General features: G+C 44.2%; 1 protein-coding gene across 5 annotated transcripts in view; it reads right to left on the bottom strand.

Annotated features, from left to right (window-relative positions):
- FAM214A (family with sequence similarity 214 member A) overlaps positions 1-24,111 on the bottom strand; it is a 224,167-nt gene that overhangs the window by 124,997 nt on the left and 75,059 nt on the right. For 4 of the 5 annotated variants that reach the window (XM_030189280.1, XM_030189272.1, XM_030189260.1 and 1 more), the window contains exons 4-5: positions 14,043-14,168; positions 4,929-6,402 (exon numbers count right to left, since the gene is read on the bottom strand). In XM_030189280.1, coding sequence (XP_030045140.1) covers positions 4,929-6,402; positions 14,043-14,168 — 1,600 coding nt within the window. The remainder of the gene's footprint in view (positions 1-4,928; positions 6,403-14,042; positions 14,169-24,111) is intronic. The other variant, XM_030189265.1, reaches the window with a different exon arrangement.

The following is a 24,111-nucleotide window of genomic DNA, read 5'->3' as shown; positions in this document are numbered from 1 at the left end:
GCTGTTCCAGGTTCGCTTCCACCCACTGGCATAGATTCATGGCCTCCTTGGCTAGAGGGGCGCTCTTGGTACCTCCCTGGCGGTTGACATAGGCCACAGCCGTGGCATTGTCCGACAGGACCCGTATAGGCTTCGACGCCAGTACCGGGATGAACTCCAAAAGCGCCAACCGAATGGCTCTGAGTTCCAGGAGGTTGATAGACCACTTTGCCTCTGCAGGAGACCAGAGCCCCTGCGCTGTCCTTCCCAAGCAGTGGGCTCCCCAGCCCGACAAAGAGGCGTCCGTCGTGACGACAATCCACTCCGGGGTCACCAGAGGCATTCCTGCAGACAACTTGTCTGTCTGCGTCTACCAGCTCAGCGCCTTGCGCACTGCTGGGTCCAAGGGAAGGCGCACAGCATAATCCTCCGACATCGGAGTCCAGCGCTGCAGCAGAGAGAGTTGTAGTGGTCTCATATGAGCCCTGGCCCAGGGCACTACTTCCATCGTGGCCGTCATAGAGCCCAACAGCTGCACATAGTCCCAAGCCCGAAGAGGAGAGGCTACTAGGAACTGGTCCACCTGAGCCTAAAGCTTGACAATTCGATTGTCTGGCAGGAACACTCTGCCCACTTGGGTGTCGAATCGAACTCCCAGATACTCCAGGGACTGAGTTGGGCGCAGCTGGCTTTTCTCCCAGTTGATGATCCACCCCAGGGAGCTCAAAAGAGCAACCACCCGGTTCACAGCTTTGTCGCACTCTGCATAAGAGGGAGCTCGGATCAACCAGTCGTCCAGATAAGGATGGACTTGTACTCCTTCCTTCCTCAGGAAGGCCGCGATGACCACCATTACTTTGGAGAAGGTCCGTGGAGCAGTAGCCAACCCGAACGGGAGGGCTCTGAACTGGAAGTGTCGGCCCAGGACTGCAAAACGCAGAAAGCGTTGATGAGGAGGCCAGATGGGAATATGCAAGTACGCTTCCTTGATGTCCAAGGATGCCAGGTACTCCCCTGCCTTCACTGCCGCTATAACAGAGCGGAGAGTCTCCATGCGAAAGTGCCGAACTTTCAAGGCCCGATTGACCCCTTTGAGGTCAAGGATAGGCCGTACAGAACCTCCTTTCTTTGGTACCACAAAGTAAATGGAGTAACGCCCCTTGCCAAGCTGATTTTCTGGCACCGGAACGACCGCACCCAGGCGGATCAGATTGTCCAAGGTCTGCTGCACTGCCACAGCTTTGACCGGAGACTTGCAGGGAGAGAGTACAAACCCGTCTCTTAAGGGTCGGCAGAACTCTAGCTTGTAGCCGTCTCTGATGACTTCCAGCACCCAAGCGTCTGAAGTTATTGTGGTCCACTCGCCCAGAAACGAGGACAGCCGTCCTCCAATCTGCACTGGGGCGTGGACCAAGGCCCCGTCATTGGGTACGAGACCCTGGGGGAGGACCGGAGGGAGCACCTCCGGGACGGCGGTCTCTGCGAAAGGAATGTTGCTTGGGGGAGAAGTTCCTCTTGAAGGAAGAGGGGGCAGAGGAACCCGACCTGCCCGGGCGGTACCGACGGGCTTCCTGAAACCGTCCTCTGGAGGTACCGGGGCGAGTACTAGCCCGAGCCCTGACTTCTGGTAACTTCTTGCCCTTAGACGTGCCGAGATCGGTCACGATTTTGTCCAGCTCGACCCCAAAGAGCAGCTTGCCTTTAAAAGGCAATGTAGCCAGGCGGGATTTAGAGGCGTGGTCAGCAGACCAATGCTTCAGCCAAAGCCACCGCTGCGCAGAGATTGTCTGAGCCATGCCTTTAGCTGAGGCCCTCAAGACATCATACAGCAAGTCTGCCAAATAGGCTAAGCCCGATTCCAGGGCCGGCCAATCAGCCCTCAAGGAATGATCCGAGGGGGAAGCCCGCTGCACCATAGTCAGGCACGCCCTGGCCACATAGGAGCCGCAAACTGAGGCCTGCAAACTTAAAGCAGCCGCCTCAAAGGACGACCTTAAGGCCGCCTCCAATCTTCTGTCTTGGGCGTCCTTTAGGGCCGTGCCACCTTCCACCGGCAACGCCGTTTTCTTAGTCACCGCAGTGATTAAAGAATCCACGGTAGGCCACAGATAGGCCTCACGTTCACTTTTAGGCAAAGGATAGAGGCGGGACATAGCCCTAGCCACTTTAAGGCTCGCTTCCGGGACATCCCATTGAGCCGAAATTAAGGTGTGCATGGCATCATACACGTGGAAGGTTCTAGGCGGGCGCTTCGTGCCCAGCATAATGGCAGAGCCAACAGGGGCTGAGGGAGAGATGTCCTCCGGAGAGGAAATCTTCAAAATGCCCATGGCCTGCACTAACAGGTTGGGCAAATCCTCTGAGCTAAAGAGCCGCGCTGCAGAGGGGTCATCCGCTCCATCCGAGCGGGGATCCGTCTCCTCCAAGGAATCCGCAAAGGACCGTTGGGAGAACTCAGATACGCTGCCCTCATCTACATCGGAGGAGACAAAGTCCTCCAAGGCCTGGGAATCAACCCGAGGGCGTTTACCTCCGGGGGCCTCAACCTCTTTACCAGACGAGGGAGCAGGGGCAGCGTTTTGCATAAGGAAGGCCTGATGCAGCAGCAAAACAAACTCGGGGGAGAAACCCCCCAGACTGTGCACTTCCGCAGCCTGGGCTATAGCCCTAGACGCACCCTCAACCGGCGCTCGCAAGAGCGGGGGAGAGACCTGCTGCGCATCCAAGATGGCGTCCGGCGCGACACTCCGCGAAGGAGCCACGCGGGAAGAATGGCACTTAACTTTAGCCGCTTTTGTGCCGTCGCCCAAATTAAGGGCGTTCATGGCATTAATGTCTCCCACCTCAAGGGCGGCCCAAGAAGAAGCCGTCCGAGCCGCGTGGCCGGCCAAGATGGCGGAGGCGAGCAGCGGGGGATGGGCGTTTATGGCGGGAAAAACCGCCACACCGGAGGAAGGACCGGGACACTCATCGGTCACGAAACTGTCACCCAACAAGGGCGAATCAGACTTTAAGACCCCCGCATCCCCTCTAGAAGCGCCCAAGCGATCAGGGGAGCGACTCTTTGCGCCCTCGCCCTCCGACGCCATAGGCCACGTGGAGATCAATCGGGGAACCCCCTGCCCGCTATAAAAAGGTAAAAATTACCTGCTTTCCGCTCCGAGCTGCAACGACCTGGTGTCCCAGTGAGTAGCTGCAATAAACGTTTAAATAAACGTCGAAATAAACGCCTTTAAGGACGTTCAAAATTTTTATTTTTTTATTTTTTTTAACGGAGCCAGCGGGAGGGGGGAGAAAAGGAGGGACCTGGCGCCACCAGGTTTGCACTTGCTCAAGAAGAGCCCTCAACCCCAGGCACTCAACAAAACCTAAAAATTAGGCTTGGAGGCCTAGCCAGAGCTGCTGCTGTGTGTGACCACCACCTGCTGAGACAGAGAACATACTGAGGAGTTTCCGGCAGTACATGACCACATATAGGGAGGCAAAAGTTTGCTCTCTATCTCCACCTGTTGGTAGATGGACACAACCCACCAGTCTATGGATTGATCAGCATGATGATATGGAAGCAGATTTGTACCACTCTGCATCAGAGGATAAGGCCAAAACAGATTAAATTAATTCTTTGTTTTGGTCTTTACTGAGGAAGATGTAAGGGATTACCTGTACTAGAAATGGTATTTAAAGGGTGATATAGATCACATGACACCATGCTTTGGGACAGATGCTGATTTGAGCTTCACCTGCACTCACCCCAGCATGTCAGCTGAATGGGAACAGGATATTGGGCAACAATATGAGCAGAAAGTCTGAGGGAGGATTTTTCAACAACTGTTAAGAGTGTCTATTGCTAGTAATATGGTGGAAAATGGTTACAAGATACTCAATGTAGGTATGGTACACGTTATGGGCTGTGTTGGGCCAATTGTGGGGAGCAAGGGACCTTCTGGCACATTTGGTAGGGTTGCCCTAAAGCGCAACCTGACTGTCCCTGACTGATGAGAATCTGGGACTTAACTGGATAAGCAAATAGAATATTGCTTACTGAATGTTGGACACCCAGGAATTCACACCAAAACCAGGAAATTAATAGCCTATATAGAGACAGTAGGCAGATTGTTTCTAGGCAGCAGCCAAAACCAACCAGATGTGCCAGAGATAGAGGACAAATTGAACTATGTTGATCTGGTGTCTAAATTAATGGCTCTATGTTGTAATAGGATGACAGCCTTTATTAAAGTTTAGGAAACATTTTGTAAATGGAGAGAACATTAGTTGGGTATAGATGGTGCAGACTTGGGGGTTTTCTATATTTGTTTATCACTCATTTGTTCGGATATACCACACTATGCTTTAGTAAGTGTAGCTGGGGATGGGTGGGAAGGGTTGAAATGCTGGTTGTTTTTCCATATGGCCATGCACTGAAGAGTCATAGTACATCATTTGTATTACTGTTACAACTGCTGTATTTTATATAAACGCTTAAAAAAATGGAACCACTGTATCAGAATTGGGACCACAGTATCTTGCAGACTTTGTAATATATCTTATTATACCAGAATGCACCCTTCACTCCTCTGCTAGTGCTTTGTTAACCAAACCAATTGTTAAAGTGATTTGCTTGCATTTTGCAAGGACTATGCTTTTTTTTTGTGTGGCTGTGCCATTTTTGTGGAATAAACTTCCTTAGGTGCTATACTGTGAAACAAATTAGCTGCATTTTCACTATGGGCTAAGGCATCATTATGGGGGTAAGTTTATGGCTGATTACTTTGACTTGATCGCATAGTGGAGGACAGCCTGTTCTAAATTATCTGATGAAATTGCTTATTTTTTATTTTATTTTAAATCTTATTTTGTTTTGTACATCAGCTCAAGTTTTTGTGAGAGGGGATTAAATGTTAATACATCAATAAAAACAAAATTATGACTTTCATTCACTGGATACTCACCAGTACATCTGTAGTTTTCATCCGCTCACTCCCAGCCATACAGTTTTCCATAGACTTTCTCTGAATAGAGCTCCAACTTTTATAATCTGTTGGGTCTTCATTCTCATCTTGTGCACACTTCTGTTTATCTTGCTTATCTTTACATTTGAAGCCATCATGGTCTTTATTCAAATAATTTTCTATACTAATAAGTTGACTGTTTTGCTCACATGCTTTTGTTTTTTTAGAATTTCTATCAAAGCTCTTCTGTTCTTTCTTGCACAGATCAGATATCTGCCTTACAATCTGTTTTGTCCCTTCATGGATTTTTAAATTATCTAATGGCAACTTGTCAGAATAGTCAGGGTTGCTGTTTCCCTCTATGCTTGCTCTTGCCTTACATTTGTTTGGGCAAATAAATGCAGTACCATTGCAAACTGAACACTGTTTTACAAGCTCTTTAACAGCCATTCTGTCTTTACAATGACTACCAGAAGTTGTTTCTCCTTTGTTTGGCAACTCAGATTTATTTGCTTTGCTAGATGATATATTAATGCAAGAGACAGAGCTAGCAGATTTCATTACAGACTGCTGAAATGTGCTGTGGGCAGATTCAAATGTTTGTGCTAGAATAAGTTTTCTTCTTGCTTGGGGTTTTGGAGAGCTCTTCAGTTCACTATCAAGCTTAAAAGCAGCAATAGGTGTATCAGGTGCACTGGTTTTTCCTTCACAGTTTTCCTTCAACCCAACAGAACCTGATGTTTCCTTGGCTATCTTTAACAGATTTTCCTCCTCATATGAGCTCCAAATATTCTTAGTACTAACTGAGTTAGGTTCATGTACTCCAAGAGAATGCCCAGTAATATGTGATGTTGGATCACAATGAAGCAAATGCTGTGCTATTCTTGCTATAACTTCCCGTCGTTCATTAAGTAGAGAACCAATTAAAGGATTAGCCTCACCAATGAGTTGGTGGGGAGAATGGTTAAGAGAAACAAGGGGTTCAATGCAAGAATATTGTTTTAAAGTTCTATCTGGTGTTTCATCTAATTGTGTCTTAGAGTCCTCTGAAGCACTATATGACTGTGATGTTCCAATGTCATATTGATGGCCCACTGTTGAATACAGTTTCACATTTCTGACACAAGTAAAAAGGTCAGTTGATAAACATGATCTTGCGTGTGGTAAACCTTCAGGTGCCAATGTCCACATTTGCTTGCCATAGGTACAATGAGAGTCGGGCATTCTGCGCTGCTCTATGTCTACAGAATCACAGTGTTGAAGGACACTATGTTCATGTTCTCGGATTCTCTTCTCATAAAATCCAAGGTTAGTGTGAATGCTACAGTTTAGTACTGGGTAATTGGATTGTCTAGGCAAGGACTGAACGCTGACTTTCAAGGCCACCTTGTGAGAAATGTTAGGAACAGGAAACACATGTTCACTTGGAGATTGAGAAAAATTCCATTGTAGTTCTACATCTGCTGCACTTACTCTGGAAAAAAAACAAACAAACATGGATTTTAGTTTTAAAATTTTTATCCAGTTCTTTCCTTCTGTCTCACCAGGATTATTTACATATCTTTGTTGGATGATGGAAAGAAACCTCAGAAGCAGCAGGTATTATTTCCCCCCCCCCCCCCCCCCCCCCCCCCACACCTCTCTAACACTCCTGGGCCCCACTGGCCCTGAAAGAGAGGTTTCTTTACTGAAAAATATTCCAAGTTAAAATACAAAACTTAAATTTTAAATATAGATTTAACTTTTCCTTGCCTTGCCTGTGGAGGAGTAGCCTAGTGGTTAGTGCAGCAGACTTTGATCCTGGGGAACTGGGTTCGATTCCCACTGCAGCTCCTTGTGACTGTGGGCAAGTCACTTAACCCTCCATTGCCTCAGGTACAAAATAAGTACCTGTATATATGTAAACCGCTTTGAATGTAGTTGCAAAATACCACAGAAAGGCAGTATATCAAGTCCCATTTCTCCTTTACATATGTAAAAATAAAGTTATTTAAAAAAAACATCCCCACAAGGTGTAGTGTTCTTTAGCACCTTTTATTAAAAGTGAAAAACCCAATGTTCAGTTACACAGAGATACATAGGGTAAATTAGGCCTTACCTGCTAATTTGCTATCCTTTAGTCCCTCCGGATCGGCCCAGAATGTGACTGATGGGTTGTGCACGCCTTCCAGAAGGTGGAGATGGAGAAAAAACAACTGTGACTCTAGCGAGCCAATAAGAGCCCTTGCCAGCTACAGAAAGATCCAGTAATAAAGTACCAAAGCAGAAGTAAAGCCACAGAAGAAATAAATGATCTGTGCATCCAAAAACTTGAGCAGCCACCGGCACATTGCCAACATAGGGTGAGTGCCTACAAACATATTATGCCCCTGCAAAACAGGACATTTAGATAACCAGAAAAATACTTTTTTTTTTTTTTTTTTAATACAGAAATAAACTACAAAACTAGCAACACAGCTCCGAAAAAAGAAATCTCTCAAACCCTGAAAACAGATACCTGAATGGAGAAATCTGGGCCGGTCCGGAGGGACTAAAGGAAAGCAAATCAGCAGGTAAGGCCTAATTTACCCTTCCTTAGTGGCCCTCCGGACCGGCCCAGAATGCGACTGATGGGAAGTAACAAAGCAGTGAAATTATGGGAGGGAAGCTAGTAGCCCTGCCGTCAAGACATGTGCTCCGAAAGCAACCTGCTGATGACTCAGGACGTCCAAGCAATAGTGCTTAGAAAAAGAATGCAAAGACGACCTAGTCACCGCCCTACAAATGTCCTCCGGAGGCACCAGACAACGCTCCGCCCAAGAGGCTGCCTAACCTCTTGTAGAGTGAGCCGTAACATGCTCTGAAACAGGCTTCACAGAAAGAAAGTAAGCTGAGGCAATCATTTCTTTAAGCCACCGAGAAATAGTGGACTTAGAGGCCATAAACCCTTAGCGTGAACCTCCGATAAGAATAAACAAACGATCGGATCGCAGAATGTCATCAGTAGACTTGATATAGGTCATAACCCCGCTGCACAGAGGCACGAAAAGGAGATAGACTAAACATCTTACACCACGTCTCAAAAATCCTCCAGGTGTGCACATAATTCAAAGAGGTAGAACGGCGACGAGAGTGAAGAAACCTGAGAAATAAGCTCCTGAAGGTCATCTTTATGAAAAATCCTTACCACCGAAGGATCCTCCCCCGCAGAAAGGTCCTCAGAAAATTGCTCCTCAGGTAACCATGCTTCCTCTTCTAAGGATGGCATTTCCTGATCAGGGGCAAAATCCTGCTCTGCCTCCACAGAGTGTCTGACCTGCTTTACAGCCAAAGAGGAGCCCTCCAGAGACCTTTTTCCTGGAGGGTCCACAGGAGCAGCTTTGTGCAGCAGAAAGGCTTGGTACATCTGTACCATGAATTCAGGAGGCAATCCTCCTTCACCCGCTGACAAAACGGGAGTTTAAGCAGTAGGCAGAGGCGCAGCAGACAGAGAGGCCTGGGGCGCAGCACTCAGCGAGGCATCCAAAATTGCAGCGCTTCCCGCCAAAACCGACCGGTTGGCCTTTTTTTTTTTTTTTTTTTTTTTTTTTTTTTTTAAGTAGCTGCCTCTCCCCGCCTTCCCTGCCTCCAAAGCTCTTCCCCTGAAGAGCTTGAGGAAACTTTTTTCTTTTAAAATAAAGAATGCAAGCTTTCCAAATAACTAAAGAAGCCCAGCACCAAAAAATGTCAGGGAGGATATGGGGGGAGGGACTCAGCCCCCACCCCCCGAGTGTAACACCCCCAAGGCGCTGAGACCCCCACGGGCCTTTACAAAACAGGTTGTTGGGTTTTTTTTTTAAAAAGATGCACAGAACTAATTCAGCTATACAAAGAACCTTTTACAATAAAGAGAAATAAAGTACAGAATAGAAAAAGACTGAGACTGAAGGGCTCACCACCTTCCACCTGCTGGAGACAGATTATTGGATCTTTCTCTAGCTGGCAAGGGCTGTTATTGGCTCACTAGAGTCACAGTTTTTTTCTCATTCTCCACCTGCTGGAAGGCGTGTACAACCCATCAGTCACATTCTGGGCCGGTCCAGAGGCACGCTAAGGAACAGTTGATTATGTTAAAGGCAAGAGGCACCTTAAGTGACCAGAGTTCATGTTCAAGGGGCAAGCTAAATCAGTACTGCACTTATGGCAGTAATTCCAATTTCTTCAAGTTCCATAAGAAAAACAGGACTACAGCGCATGCAACTGAGTACAACCGAAACACAGCTTGTTCCCCTTAACATGATGCTATATGGTTATTCCGAGTCCAACCCTCTTCTATTGTCTGCTCTAATCATAAGAGGGAAGCAGAATAAAACACATACCTATTTCCATTTCAGAAGGATTAACAAAATATTTTTCCCCCAAAACATGGACATACACAGGATAGTGAAGAGGATATCCAGAAGCCTACAAGTAACCCACCACTAAAAATGTACTTGAGTTCCCCAATTACTGTTGCATACCCTCTTGATGGTCATTAAATTAAGATACTTAAAGTTGTTCCCACAAATGCCCCACAGTTTGTGTAATCATTGCTAGCTATAAAAACTGGATGGGATATACATGTAAAACTACTTATTCCCCCAGCTGTATCAAAGCACCAACAAAATATTATACTTGTTAATTCTTACTCTGGTCTCTCCCATCACTTTATTACTCTTACTTCACATCTACATATGGGCAGCAAACCTTACAATTGCAAATTTGAACACAACCGAATACAACAGTAACCATCTCAACAGGGGGGGGGGGTTCTTTTTTCAATACTGCCAAATTACACTGTGTAAAATGAAGCACAAGACAGTAACTTCCTCACAGTCACAGAGGGGCAGATGCACAGAGTTTACCATGCTGGGAACGTTTGCTTTAGACTGGTTGTAGCCAGTCTAAACCAAACGTTATTTAACCAGTAATGCACAAAGGGGTTTTCTGTGGCTCTAACATGTGCTGTTAGCAGCCACCAAGAACCGTATAAAAATGTATTACAATAAGCTCATTAGTATTCTAATGAGCAATCCAGGGGATACACAGTTCCAGAGCTCATAACTCTAATGAGCAAATATTACAGCTGCTCTGGAGCCATCTGAGAAGAGGAAAGCACAAGTAGGCAGCTACAAAGGCTGCCTGCTTGTGCTGCCTACCTTTCCTTCCACCCCCCCCCCCCTCCCCGAGCAATTCCCTGGTGGTCTGGTGGACCCTGGATCCCCCTCTGCACCCGACAATTCCCTGGTGGTCCGTGGACCTCAAACTTCCCCCCCCCCCCCCAAAAAAAATAAAGCAATCCACAGCATATGATCGTGCTGTCTAATGATTTCCTCCCCCCCAGTAACTTAAAGTTGGGCAGGAGTAACATTTCTTCCCTTCTGCCTCGGGCCAGCCACTTTCAAAATGGTGGCACCCAGCCCCTGCACTGTGCATTCTGGGATGCACCGGTGGGGCTAATCACCATATAAGGAGTTCCTTATATGATATTTAGCACCACCTGGTGCATCCCAGAATGCACTGGGCAGGGGATGGGCACCGCCATTTCTGCTGGACCACCAATGGATTGTTTGGGGGCGGGGCATGGGGGGGATCTGGAGTCCACTGGAAAATTAGGGAATTTTGTCAGGGGTGTGAGGGGGGGGTTGGGAGGCACAATGGAGTTTCAGGGTCCATTCCACCACCCAGGAATTTTGTTAGGGTGTGTGTGTGTGGGGGGGGGGGGGGTTAGGGTCCACTACACCACCAGGGAATTTTGTCAGGGGGAGGTGGTCCACTGGACCACCAGGGGTTTTTTGTGCAAGCTGTCAAATGCATTTGTCAGCTCTGAGTCGCAAACAGCGACCGATGCATGAAGGGGGATCCATGCATCTCATTTGCATGTGATCCCCTTTGTGCATTGGTTGCTGTTTGCAACTCAGTAAATTTTACTGAGATAGCTGTATTTTACGACTGCCTTTGTGCATCTGGCACAGATTCAGCAGGAGAGAGGCTGACTCTGCATCAAAAGAATTTGGGTATATGGCTCAATGCACCACGTTTAATCCCTCCCTTCAAAATGCAAGATGAAGCAACATTTTATCCATGCCTTCTAAATTTTTTTAAACCACTTAATCAACCATCTATACTGATTTGCAACATGGGAGACACATTTAGGGCTTCTGATTTAAGTTTTAACTAACAGAACACCCCTATGGCAAAAATATTTAAAACAGAAACACTGATATACACACACACACATATATATATATATGAATATATACACACATATTCACACACATACACATGTCCTACTGATGTTTCCCAAGCAACTTGTGCAAAACTATTTTGTCTCCGATGCCTGAGTTGGATCTTAGTGATGTCATATATAGGCCAATTTCAAATTTGCCAGTATAGGAGAAACTTACAAAAAATTGGTGCTTTGCCAATAAAGGGACTTTTCGTGACAGGTGACAATTTTAGGGAGCATCATACTACAGAATGAGTTTTGGTGGCAACAAATTCAGAGATGCTGGGTTTTTGCTCCCTCCTAATTTCTATTATTGAATGGTTTCTGATTGTTAAACAAAATTTAATATTAGACAAAGGCAACCTGATTAAGTACACAGATTTTAAATTACACCATTTATTGAATAAGCAACAAAGTTATCCAACATCCATATCACTAAAGTGGGAAAATGTGGGATACAAATGTAACAAATAAATAAATAATAAAGTGTGTGGGGGGGGGGGGGGGGGGGGGGGGGAACCTGCTCCCTAAACTCAATAACTCGTTGCCCCACCTTTGGCAGCAATAATTGCAATAAAATGCTTCCTATAATTTGATATCAGTCTTTCACATTACTGTTGAAGAATCTTAGGCCACTGTCTGTGCAGAGCTACTTTTTAAAGTCAGACACATTTATAGGTTTTCATGCACAAAATACTTTAAGGTCCTGCCACAGCATCTCTCCTGGGTTCAAATCAGGACTTTTGACTAGGTCAATCCAAAACTTTATAGGCGTCTTTTACAAAGCCGCGCTACTGATTCTCGGTGCGGCAAATGAGAGGAAGCCCATTCAATTCCTATGGGCCTCCTCTCATTTGCTGTGCGGGAATCGCTAGTGCAGCTTTGTAAAAGAAGCCATATGTTTTTCCTCTGCCATTCAGATACAGACTTGCTTTTGGTCTTGCTGCCTAACCCAATTATGCTTCAGTTTCAGGTGATGGACATATGACATTCTTCTTAAGAATTTTCTGGTACAGTGCATAATTCGTGGTTCCTTCAATAATGGCAAGTATTCCAGGTCTTGAGGCAGTAAAGCATCCCCTTTATCACGATACTCCCATCACATTTGACCAATGATACAATTTTCTTTATGCCAGTCATAATGGGGCCTGTCCAGTTCACTACATTTGGATCTGTATGTCCATAGGACATTATCTCAAAAGGCTTGGGAATCATACAGGTGTGTCTTTGCAATTTTGAGATGAGCATAGATGTTACTCTTGTTCAAGTTATTGTTATTCTTAATATACTGCAAAATCATTTAAAAATATCTAAGTGGTTTACAAAAATTGTTATAAAATAGGTTGGGGTTTAACAGATAAAACAAAAAGGACAAGATAAAAAAAAACAAAAAACAAATGGAAAGCTTATTTATAATCACAGGATAAAAGGAGTAGCAGCAGCTGTTTTTGCTGTACTACTCTCCTAAAAATCCCATTTTTTTGTGCACTCTCTTTCTTATTGTGGAGTCATGATCACTGACCTTAGCTGAGCCTAAAGTTTTTAGCATGTTCTGGGATGCTTTGTGACTTCTCAGATGGTGACTTATCAGATGAGTTGTCCCTGCAACCCTGGAGTGATTTTTTGGCAGGTCAGCCACTCCTGGAAAGATTCACCACTGTTCCATATCTTCTCTATTTAGAGATAATGGGCTTGAGTGGTTCAGTAGTGTCCCAAAGCTTTAGAAATAGCTTTCTAACCCTTTGAAGACTAATATTTCAACAACTTTTATTCTCATGTCTGCTGGAATTTCCTTTGATTGTGGCATAGCATCCTTATAGAAACTTTGTGATAACTACTTTATTCTCATTGTAAAGTTCAATATATAATGAGGTTTAGATTCACCAGGGCTGGCTGTTACCAAGCCTGGCTGTGTTCAATCAGCTGAATCTAACCATCAATTAATTTTGGCCAATTCAGTTGACCAAGCAATTAAAGGAGCAGTTACTTATATCACCCATGTGAAAAAAGTATTAGATAACTTTGTTCCTTAAATGTGATGTAATAATTTTTAAAAACCGTTTAATGCTACATTTTGTTTAAAGACCAGAAAATTCTGTGAAACTTATGCAATAATAAGTGAAATCAGAAGGGGGCAAAACCTTTTTTCACATCACTGTAGTCAAATTGTTCATGTTTGATTTGATTCAATTATTTAATATACTGCTTAATACAAGCTAAAAGTGGTTTATACTAAAACAGAAACAAGTACAATGAACGTTCTAACAAGTAAAACCAAACAATATAATTGTTTAACCAAAGTCAAAGTAAATAATCAGCCATCACAGTCAAAAATTGACTTAATATGTCTATGGAGTGGAGGAATAGCCTAATCATTAGTGCAGCAGGCTTTGATCCTGGCAACCTGGGCTCAATTCCCACTGCAGCTCCTTGTGACCTTGTGCAAGTCACTTAACCCTCCATTGCCCCAGGTACAAAAACTTAGTTTGTGAGCCCTCTAGGGACAGAAAAAGTACCTGCATATAAATGTGTACAGCGTTGCGTACATCTAGTAGCACTACAGAAATGATTAGTAGTAGTAGTATGATCCGGCAAATACATTCTCGAAAATCCATTTTGAGAATCTTACGAAATCCAAGGTAGCATATTAAACTGCTCACTTTTGTAGGTTTTGTATTTATTTCTATTATTGTTGTAAACCACATTTTTTTCCTTAGGCGATAACCGGTTTGATAATAGACAAATATCAGCATGCATTTTGCGGCAGTTTTCTACTACTATACAAGAGGATAAAAATAATCACAAAATGAATTTAAAGCCATATCTTCCACTATACAGCCAAATAAAGTTGTTTTTTTGTTTAAAAAAATTCTAGGTTTCAGACTTACCTATAAAGAATATTACGTGGGACAGCACCATTGGAAACGCTCAACCAAGCACTTAATTGGGAAAAGAAAACGAACGAGCGGATCGCCAGTAGTAGGGTCTTCTCTTCGATAAACCTATCTCCACTTCTTAAAAAAGAAAAAAAGAAAGTTAAAAAATATAGACAATACCAGAACAAACTTAACTAATATTTTAGGACTTAAGTTCATGCTTATGTTTTTATGTACAAGATCTATTACTAACGAAAGTGCTTTACAAAAACATCATAAGATTTATAAGTATTCTGCAGGTGAATGTGATTACTAAAGTAATCACTATACAAAAAAACACGTTGGTGCACTAGAAGTTCTTAAAATTATTAATGAAAATGTTTTAGAACTGAAATGCATTTTCACAAGTTATAAATGTTCTTCAGTAACACACACACAAAAATAGGAGAAAAAAGACCTCGGCACAAAATAACAACTTAGGGCAATAACTACTGAATACTGGAGCTCATTAATCACAGTTCAAAAAAATACTCCACTCTTAATATCACAACAAGAGAACTCAACTGTGTTCCAAAACTATGTATCAATCAGTAATAATAACACAAGAGCAGGAAACAAATAACCATGTGACTTCAAGAAAAGATTGGGTATAACGTACTCATTTGTAAAACAATTCATTTTAAATATGGCGCCTCAGCAATGCAAATCCCACAGTATTTTTTCAAAAGGATTTTCTCTGCATCTACTTCTTCATGGTACCATCATTGATGTTACTATCACCATCTTGAAAATTTTAGCATTATTTTTAGTATTTTGAACTTTTCAGTGTTTTAGACTTTAACTTTAAATATTTTGAAAATGAAAAATATCACTTATCTGTATAATTATTTTCAAAAGGGGAATTACAAGCTACTTAAAATAATTACTTTCAAAAGGCAAACTTCAAGCTACTTAAGATGAGATTGGCAAGTATGAGCAAGATTTAAGTTAACTGTTTCAAATGACTCTGAGCATTATAATTATATTATAATCTTGTATTCCGCAATAGCCATCAAGTTCAATGCAGATAAAGAATCTGAAGCGTTCTCCAGAGATTTACAGTACATCAAAGAACCCTAAATCAAACCCACTAAAACAAAAAAGATCACCAATTTAAACTCATAAAATACTTTCTAAAGAGAAGCATCTTCAACAGCTTTCTGAACTGATAATAGTTATCCATTTGTCTATAAAAAAGAGGCAGAAGATTCCAATATGATGCTGCTTGATATGGTAAAGAGGCCTTAAATGGTCACAAGGCTTTAATTTTCTGAAGGGAAATCTTCTCACCAATTTATTACATTTCTCGGAAGGGGGTGAACAAACGTGGATAAAGGTGAGCTGGTCGATATTGTGTATCTGGATTTTCAAAAGGCGTTTGACAAAGTATCTCATGAAAGACTCCAGCGGAAATTGGAAAGTCATAGGAGGTAGTGTCCTATTGTGAATTTAAAACTGGTTAAAAGACAGAAAACGGACAGTAGAGTTAAATGGTAAGTATTCTCAATGGAGAGGTGTAGACAGTGAGATTCCCCAGGGGTCTGTGCTGGGACCGCTGCTTTTTAACATATTTATAAATGATCTAGAGATGGGAGTAGCTAGTGAGGTAATTAAATTTGCTGACGACACAAAGTTATTCAAAGTTGTTAAATCACAAGAGGATTGTGAAAAACTACAAGAGGACCTTACAAGACTGGGAGACTGGGCATCTATATGGCAGATGACATTTAATGTGAGCAAGTGCAAAGTGATGCAAGTAAGAAAGAGAAACTCAAATTATAGGAAAGAGATCTAGGCGTTGTCACTGATGATACATTGAAACCCTCTGCTCAGTGTCCGGCAGCTGCTAAGAAAGCAAATAGATGTTAGATATTATTAGGTATGGAATGGAAAATAAAAATGAGGATGTTATAATGCCTTTGTATCGCTCCATGGTGCAACCGCACCTCGAATACTGCGTGCAGTTCTGGTCACAGAATCTTAAAAAAAGATATAGTGGAATTAGAAAAGGTACAAAGAAGGGCGACAAAAATGATAAAGGGGATGAGACGACTTCGCAATGAGGAAAGGCTAAAGCGGCCAGGGCTCTTCAGCTTGGAGAAAAGACGGCTGAGAGGAGATATGATAGAGGTCTATAAAATAATGAGTGGAGTGGAACGGGTGGACATGAATCACTTGTTTACTTTTCCAAAAATACTAGGATTAGGGGGCACGTAATGAAGCTACAAAGTAGTAAATTTAAAACGAATCTGAGAAAATATTTCTTCGCTCAAGGTGAAATTAAACTCTGGAATTCATTGCCAGAGAATGTGGTAAAAGCAGTTAGCTTAGCAGGGTTTAAAAAAAGTTTGGATAGCTTCCCAAAAGAAAAGTCCATAAGCCATTATTAAAATGGACTTGGGGAAAATCCACTGCTTATTTCTGGGATAAACAGCATAAAATGTATTGTACTTTTCTGGGATCTTGCCAGGTACTTGTGACCTGGATTGGCCACTGTTGGAAACAGGATGCTGGGCTTGATGGACCTTCGGTCCGTCCCTGTATGGCAATACTTATAACAAAAACCTAACAAATGATGATTCCTAGTAGTTCTAAAATGCCTCCATTCAGTGCAACTATTTAATTATTTGTTGCATTTGTATCCCACATTTTCCCACCTATTTGCAGGCTCAATGTGGCTTACATTGTTCCATCATGGCAATCGCCATTTCTGGAGTGAGAGATACAATTGGTATTACATTAAAGATCATGACTGACATAGTAGATTAAGCAGTCAAGTATAAAGAGTTCATATTCGGAATAAGAGATAAAGTGGTATTGCGTTAAAGTTCATTCGTGGTAGAGTAGACCTTGGTAGTCGAGTTCAGAGAGTTAGGTTTTATCCAGTTCAGGCTTGAGTTTCGTTGTCTGGTAATTAGGATGGATCATTGTGGTATGCCTTGTTGAACAAGCTGGTCTTCAGTGATCTCCGAAAGTTAGTTAGGTGGCGCATTTTTTTCATGGCGAGTGTAATGCATACAAAGCCAACACCAACACCAACAGAAGGTGATCTCTCCACAGGAGAAACGGAAGTCAAACGTACAAACAGTGGATCCAAAAAAAGTTCTCTCACAAATGGTAATGCATTCCAAAGCTACGTGTTTATGTAGGAGAAGCTGGATGCATATGTTAATTTGTATTTTAGTCCTTTACAGCTGGGGTAATGGAGATTCAGGAATGTGCGTGCTTATCTTTTAGTGTTTTCCTCCTTTGAAGTCCACTCTATCCGCCTTTTCTCTCCTCTGCCTCTTCGAATAGCAGTCATTTATCGTCCCCCTGATAAGTCCCTTTCATCCTTTCTCAGTGACTTTGACGCCTGGCTTGTCTTCTTCCATGATCCTTCCTCCCCCTCTCTCATCCTTGGTGACTTTAATATTCCTGCTAATGATCCTTCCAACTCTTATATTTCCAAGTTACTCGCTTTAACGTCGTCCTTTAATCTCCAACTATGCTCCACCTCCCCCACTCATCAAAATGGTCACTGTCTTGATCTCATCTTCTCCTCCAACTGTTCACCTTCTAATTTCCTTGCCTCTGATCATCCCTCCTCTGATCACCATCTTATAACTTTCACACTTAAATCTCCTCCCTCCCAGTCCCGTCCTATCCTATCTAATTTATCTAGGAATCTTCACGATATTGACCCTTCATCTCTATCCTCCCATGTTTCAAACCTCCTCTCTACTGTGGCACCATCCACGTCTGTCAACGAGGCTGTTTCTTCTTACAACAATACTCTATCCTCTGCCTTAGACACTCTTGCACCTTTGATGACCCGCCCTGTAAGGCGTACAAAACCCCAACCTTGGCTGACTTCTAATATCCGCTACCTACGTTCCTGTACCCGCTCCGCCGAACACCTCTGGCGGAAATCTCGGGCCCTTGCTGATTTCTTACACTTTAAGTTCATGCTGACCTCCTTCCAATCTGCTCTTTTACGTGCCAAACAGGATTATTATATCCAACTGACCAACTCTCTTGGCTCTAATCCTCGACTTCTCTTCACCACATTGAACTCTCTCCTCAAGGTGCCCCCTCCCCCAACTCCCCCTTCATTATCTCCTCAGACCCTTGCTGAATTCTTTCACAACAAGGTTCAAAAGATAAACCTTGCTTTCTCTACCTCACCAGCTCTCCCTCCACTAGTCCGTTCCCCTCTCTCTCCTTCCCCTCATTCCCTTTCCTCCTTTCCTGAAGTTACTATTGAGGAAACTACACTTCTCCTTTCTTCCTCAAAATGTACCACCTGTTCCTCTGATCCCATTCCCACCCACCTTCTTAATGCCATCTCTCCTACTCTTATTCCTTTTATCTGTCACATTCTCAACCTCTCACTTTCCACTGCGACTGTCCCTGCTGCCTTTAAACACGCTGTGGTCACACCTCTCCTTAAGAAGCCTTCACTTGACCCTACTTGTCCCTCTAACTACCGACCCATCTCCCTCCTTCCTTTTCTCTCCAAATTACTTGAGCGTGCTGTTCACCGCCGCTGCCTTGATTTTCTCTCCTCACATGCTATTCTTGACCCATTACAATCTGGTTTTCGCCCTCTCCACTCAACCGAAACTGCGCTTACTAAAGTCTCCAATGACCTATTACTGGCTAAATCCAGAGGTCAATATTCCATCCTCATTCTTCTTGATCTTTCCGCTGCTTTTGACACTGTCGATCACAGCATACTTCTCGATACCCTGTCCTCACTTGGATTCCAGGGCTCTGTCCTTTCCTGGTTCTCTTCCTACCTCTCCCTCCGCACCTTTAGTGTTCACTCTGGTGGATCCTCTCCTACTTCTATCCCTCTGCCTGTCGGCGTACCTCAGGGTTCTGTTCTTGGTCCCCTCCTCTTTTCTATCTACACTTCTTCCCTTGGTTCATTAATCTCATCCCATGGCTTTTCCTACCATCTCTATGCTGATGACTCCCAAATCTACCTTTCTACCCCTGATATCTCACCTTGCATCCAAACCAAAGTTTCAGCGTGCTTGTCTGACATTGCTGCCTGGATGTCTCAACGCCACCTGAAATTAAATATGACCAAAACCGAGCTTCTCATTTTCCCCCCCCCAAACCCACCTCCCCGCTCCCCCCGTTTTCTATTTCTGTTGATGGCTCTCTCATTCTCCCTGTCTCCTCAGCTCGAAACCTTGGGGTCATCTTTGACTCTTCTCTCTCCTTCTCTGCTCATATCCAGCAGACCGCCAAGACCTGTCGTTTCTTTCTTTACAACATCCGTAAAATCCGCCCCTTTCTTTCCGAGCACTCTACCAAAACCCTCATCCACACCCTTGTCACCTCTCGTTTAGACTACTGCAATCTGCTTCTTGCTGGCCTCCCACTTAGTCACCTCTCCCCTCTCCAGTCGGTTCAAAACTCTGCTGCCCGTCTCATCTTCCGCCAGGGTCGCTTTAATCATACTACCCCTCTCCTCAAGACCCTTCACTGGCTCCCTATTCGTTTTCGCATCCTGTTCAAACTTCTTCTACTAACCTATAAATGTATTCACTCTGCTGCTCCCCAGTATCTCTCCACACTCGTCCTTCCCTACACCCCTTCCCGTGCACTCCGCTCCATGGATAAATCCTTCTTATCTGTTCCCTTCTCCACTACTGCCAACTCCAGACTTCGCGCCTTCTGTCTCGCTGCACCCTACGCCTGGAATAAACTTCCTGAGCCCCTACGTCTTGCCCCATCCTTGGCCACCTTTAAATCTAGACTGAAAGCCCACCTCTTTAACATTGCTTTTGACTCGTAACCACTTGTAACCACTCGCCTCCACCTACCCTCCTCTCTTCCTTCCCGTTCACATTAATTGATTTGATTTGCCTACTTTATTTATTTTTTGTCTATTAGATTGTAAGCTCTTTGAGCAGGGACTGTCTTTCTTCTATGTTTGTGCAGCGCTGCGTATGCCTTGTAGCGCTATACAAATGCTAAATAGTAGTAGTAGTAGTAGTGTTCCTGGGTGGTAAGTCTATGAGGTCTGCCATGTAGACCGGGGCCTCTCCGTAAATGATTTTAAGAACCAGAGTGCAGAGTTTGAACTGGACACACAAAAAAAGTCATCATAGTTTTTGAACACTACTGAATTCTCTTATTATTACAATATGAATAGCGATTTTTCCCCTCTTTTTTTTGTTATTGGAGGACCTTTATAGCTTAACATCCATTTCAGCATTAAAATGTTTCTGATGAATAATGTTTGAGAATCTTTAGTGCACCAAACTGAGTTGGGGTTTTGGATGGTGATTTTTCTGTATTTTCCATTTGATTCCCAGTGATTATTTGATGATTTACCAAATCAATAACAGAAACAAAGAAATACTATTTCAGAATACACTTGAAAGCACATATTATATTAAAATAGATTAATTTGATTTAAAGCACAATATTTAAAGCACAGGAGGGGTCACGTGCTACCATGATGCGGAGCGGCAGCTGAAAAGCAAAGCTCCGTGCAAACCTTCCAAAAAGCAGCGAAAATAAGTGGGCCGGGGCCAGAATCTCGATCCCAACCTGTGGTAACGAGAGGAGAAATTCACTGCTGCAAACTCCGCTCACTTCCAACCCTGAGATAGCTGGAATGGCGACGAAATCGGTGCGGAAGGAGAGGGAGAAGCCGCGCCAGCTGGGAAACAAAATGGCGGACCCTTGACTCTCGGAAGAAACAACAGTGAGCTCCGCATGGGTCGGTGAAATCACAGCTGAAGTGACGGCAGCGGTCGAGGCAGCACTGGATAAAAAGCTACAACAACTGTACGACCGCGCTGAGGAGGCCCATGAACGGATCGATAGTGTGTGTTTAGAACTCGACGTGGGACTCCAGCGCATTTCTAATATGGAAGACTCTGCAGAGCAGCTAAAGGAGAGCAACGGGAGACTACAACAACAAGTGGCAGACCTTGAGGCAAAGATAGACGATTTAGAGAATCGTGGTAGACGCAATAATCTAAGATTGGTTGGATTACCTGAAACTCTGCAGGATAAAGACCTACCACGATTCCTGGAAGAATGGCTGCCGAAAGAGCTGCAGATTGGCGATCAACTGCAACAATTCTGTGTGGAAAGAGCTCACCGAATTGGGCCGCCTAAACAGACGGGAAACCGACCTCGTGTAGTGATCTTCAAAAGTCTGAACTTTAGACACAAACAACTAATCCTAACAGAGGTGCGGAAGAAACGCCAACTGAATTACCAGGGGCAAAAAGTCCTATGCTTTCAGGACTACTCCCAGCATGTTCAGCAACTCAGGAAGGCCTTTTCTCCGATCTGCACTGAACTCTACAAGAAGAATGTCAGGTTTGCGCTATTATATCCTGCAAAATTGAAGATTACAGCAGACGGTGAAACCAAATACTTTGACAAAGCTGCAGAGGCCGCTAAATATGTAACCTCACTGAATCGGGAGGAACCCTGATGACCGGGTGGAATGTGCTGGAGTGCCAGAGGCAGTGATGGAATTCTATGCTGTGGATGGACATATTAGTTGATTTCATGGACCAGTGGTTAAGAGGAGAGCACAGGGATGAAGGAGAGGACGACATACCAGAGGGGATCCAGGACTGGTCCGGCAATATAAAGCCAAGTTGTGAGAGACAGTTAACTTATGGGATAGTTGATCTTGGTTATAACTGTTAAATGTTATGTGTTGAACTGTATAGGAATGATTCTTGGGGGAAGGAAGGTAGGGGTAGTGGGAGTGACTGTTCAGAGAAGGGAGGGGGGAGCTCGGAGAGGACAAGGGATGGGGGAAAGGGGGGAGGGTTGAATCAGCAGGAAGTATGGAGGGAGAATGTGGGAGTATGGCAGTGGAGACTGAATGGAGATATGGAAAAGACAGGATGTAGGAAGCCACCGGAATTAGATAATGACGCGGCGGTGCTGGAGCTGGGACAGCACAGCCGGGTGAGTTTGATATATATTCTGTCACAGAGATATGTCATGAAGAGATTAATGACCTTAAAAATTTATTCATGGAATGTTGGTGGAATTTCCTCCCCCATTAAGAGAAAGAAAATATTACATAGCTTAAAACAGAAGAGGGCTGCGATCGCCCTGTTGCAAGAGACACATTTATCATCTCAGGAACACCAGAAGTTAAAAACTTGGTGGGTAGGAGATATCATAGAAGCTCCAGCGGTGGGGAAAAAGGCAGGAGTTGCAATCTTGTTCCATAAGGATCTCAAAGTGGAGAAACAGCGGGTATATGTTGATCCAGAAGGGCGGATCATCTTGGCTCAGATTAAGATCAATGGGAAGCCGTATCTGCTGGGGAATGTATACGCACTGAATGCCTATAATAAGGGATTCTTTCGTCGACTTATTCAGCAGATACACTCCCTTAGAGAAGGAGAACTGATAGTGGGAGGAGATTTTAATTTAGTGGCAGACCCTGCCCTTGACAGGTCACATAAGCCACACAGACGAGGGCCGGACAACGCCAAAGGCATCCCTATGCTCTGTGAAGCCCTAGGACTGGTGGATGCGTGGAGGGTCTTGAATCCTGGGGTTCGAGACTATACACACTATTCTCGGGCCCATCACACGCAAAGCCGCATTGATTATCTTCTAGTAGAGGAGGGGTGTATGGGGAGGATTAGAGACACAGACATAGACCAGACTATAATTTCAGATCATGCACCAATACATATAACTCTGCAAGAGCGGGAGACAGGGACAGGCCAGAGCCGATGGAGATTCCCTCAAGAGCTGTATTTTGATAAAGAGTTTTTAACTTTTATACGGGGGAAATGGATGGATTATAAAGTGCTGGGGCCGATTCTGTTCAATATATTTGTGAGTGACATTGCCGAAGGGTTACAAGGTAAAGTTTGCCTTTTTGCGGATGACACCAAGATTTCCAACAGAGTGGACACCCCGGAGGGAGTGAAAAACATGAAAAAAGATCTGAAGAAGCTAGAAGAATGGTCTAACGTTTGGCAATTAAAATTCAATGCGAAGAAATGCAAAGTGATGCACTTAGGGAGTAGAAATCCAAGGGAGACGTATGTGTTAGGCGGAGAGAGTCTCATAGGCACGGACGGGGAGAGGGATCTTGGGGTGATAGTATCTGAGGACCTGAAGGCGACGAAACAGTGCAACAAGGCGGTGGCTGTAGCTAGAAGATTGCTAGGCTGTATAGAGAGAGGAGTGACCAGCAGAAGAAAGGAAGTTTTAATGCCCCTGTATAAGACGTTGGTGAGGCCCCACCTGGAGTATTGTGTTCAGTTTTGGAGGCCGTATCTTGCGAAGGATGTTAAAAAAATGGAAGCAGTGCAAAGAAAAGCTACGAGGATGGTATGGGATTTGCGTTCCAAGACGTATGAAGAGAGACTTGCTGACCTGAACATGTATACCCTGGAGGAAAGGAGGAACAGGGGTGATATGATACAGACCTTCAAATATTTGAAAGGTATTAATCCGCAAACGAATCTTTTCCGGAGTTGGGAAGGCGGTAGAACGAGAGGACATGAAATGAGATTGAAGGGGGGCAGACTCAGGAAAGATGTCAGGAAGTATTTTTTCACAGAGAGGGTGGTGGATATGTGGAATGCCCTCCCGCGGGAGGTGGTTGAGATGAGAACGGTAACGGAGTTCAAACATGCGTGGGATATGCATATAGGAATCCTGTGCATAAGGAATGGATCCTCAGAAGTTTAGCTGAAATTGGGTGGCGGAGCAGGTGAGGGGAAGAGGGGTTGGTGGTTGGGAGGCTAGGAAAGGGGAGGACAGACTTATACGGTCTGTACCAGAGCCGATGATGGGAGGCGGGACTGGTGGTTGGGAGGCGGGAAATACTGCTGGGCAGACTTATACGGTCTGTGCCCTGAAAAGGACAGGTACAAATTCAAGGTAAGGTATACACATATAAGTTTGTCTTGGGCAGACTGGATGGACCATGCGGGTCTTTTTCTGCCGTCATCGACTATGTTACTATGAGGCCCATAGGCATAACATAGAACTGTACTGGGAGGCTGCGAAAGCGGTCTTGCGAGGGGAGATCATC

This window comes from Microcaecilia unicolor, chromosome 1 (assembly GCF_901765095.1).
Source record: "Microcaecilia unicolor chromosome 1, aMicUni1.1, whole genome shotgun sequence".
In the NCBI taxonomy this organism is placed as follows: domain Eukaryota; kingdom Metazoa; phylum Chordata; class Amphibia; order Gymnophiona; family Siphonopidae; genus Microcaecilia; species Microcaecilia unicolor.
This window is presented reverse-complemented; position numbering and strand designations above follow the sequence as displayed.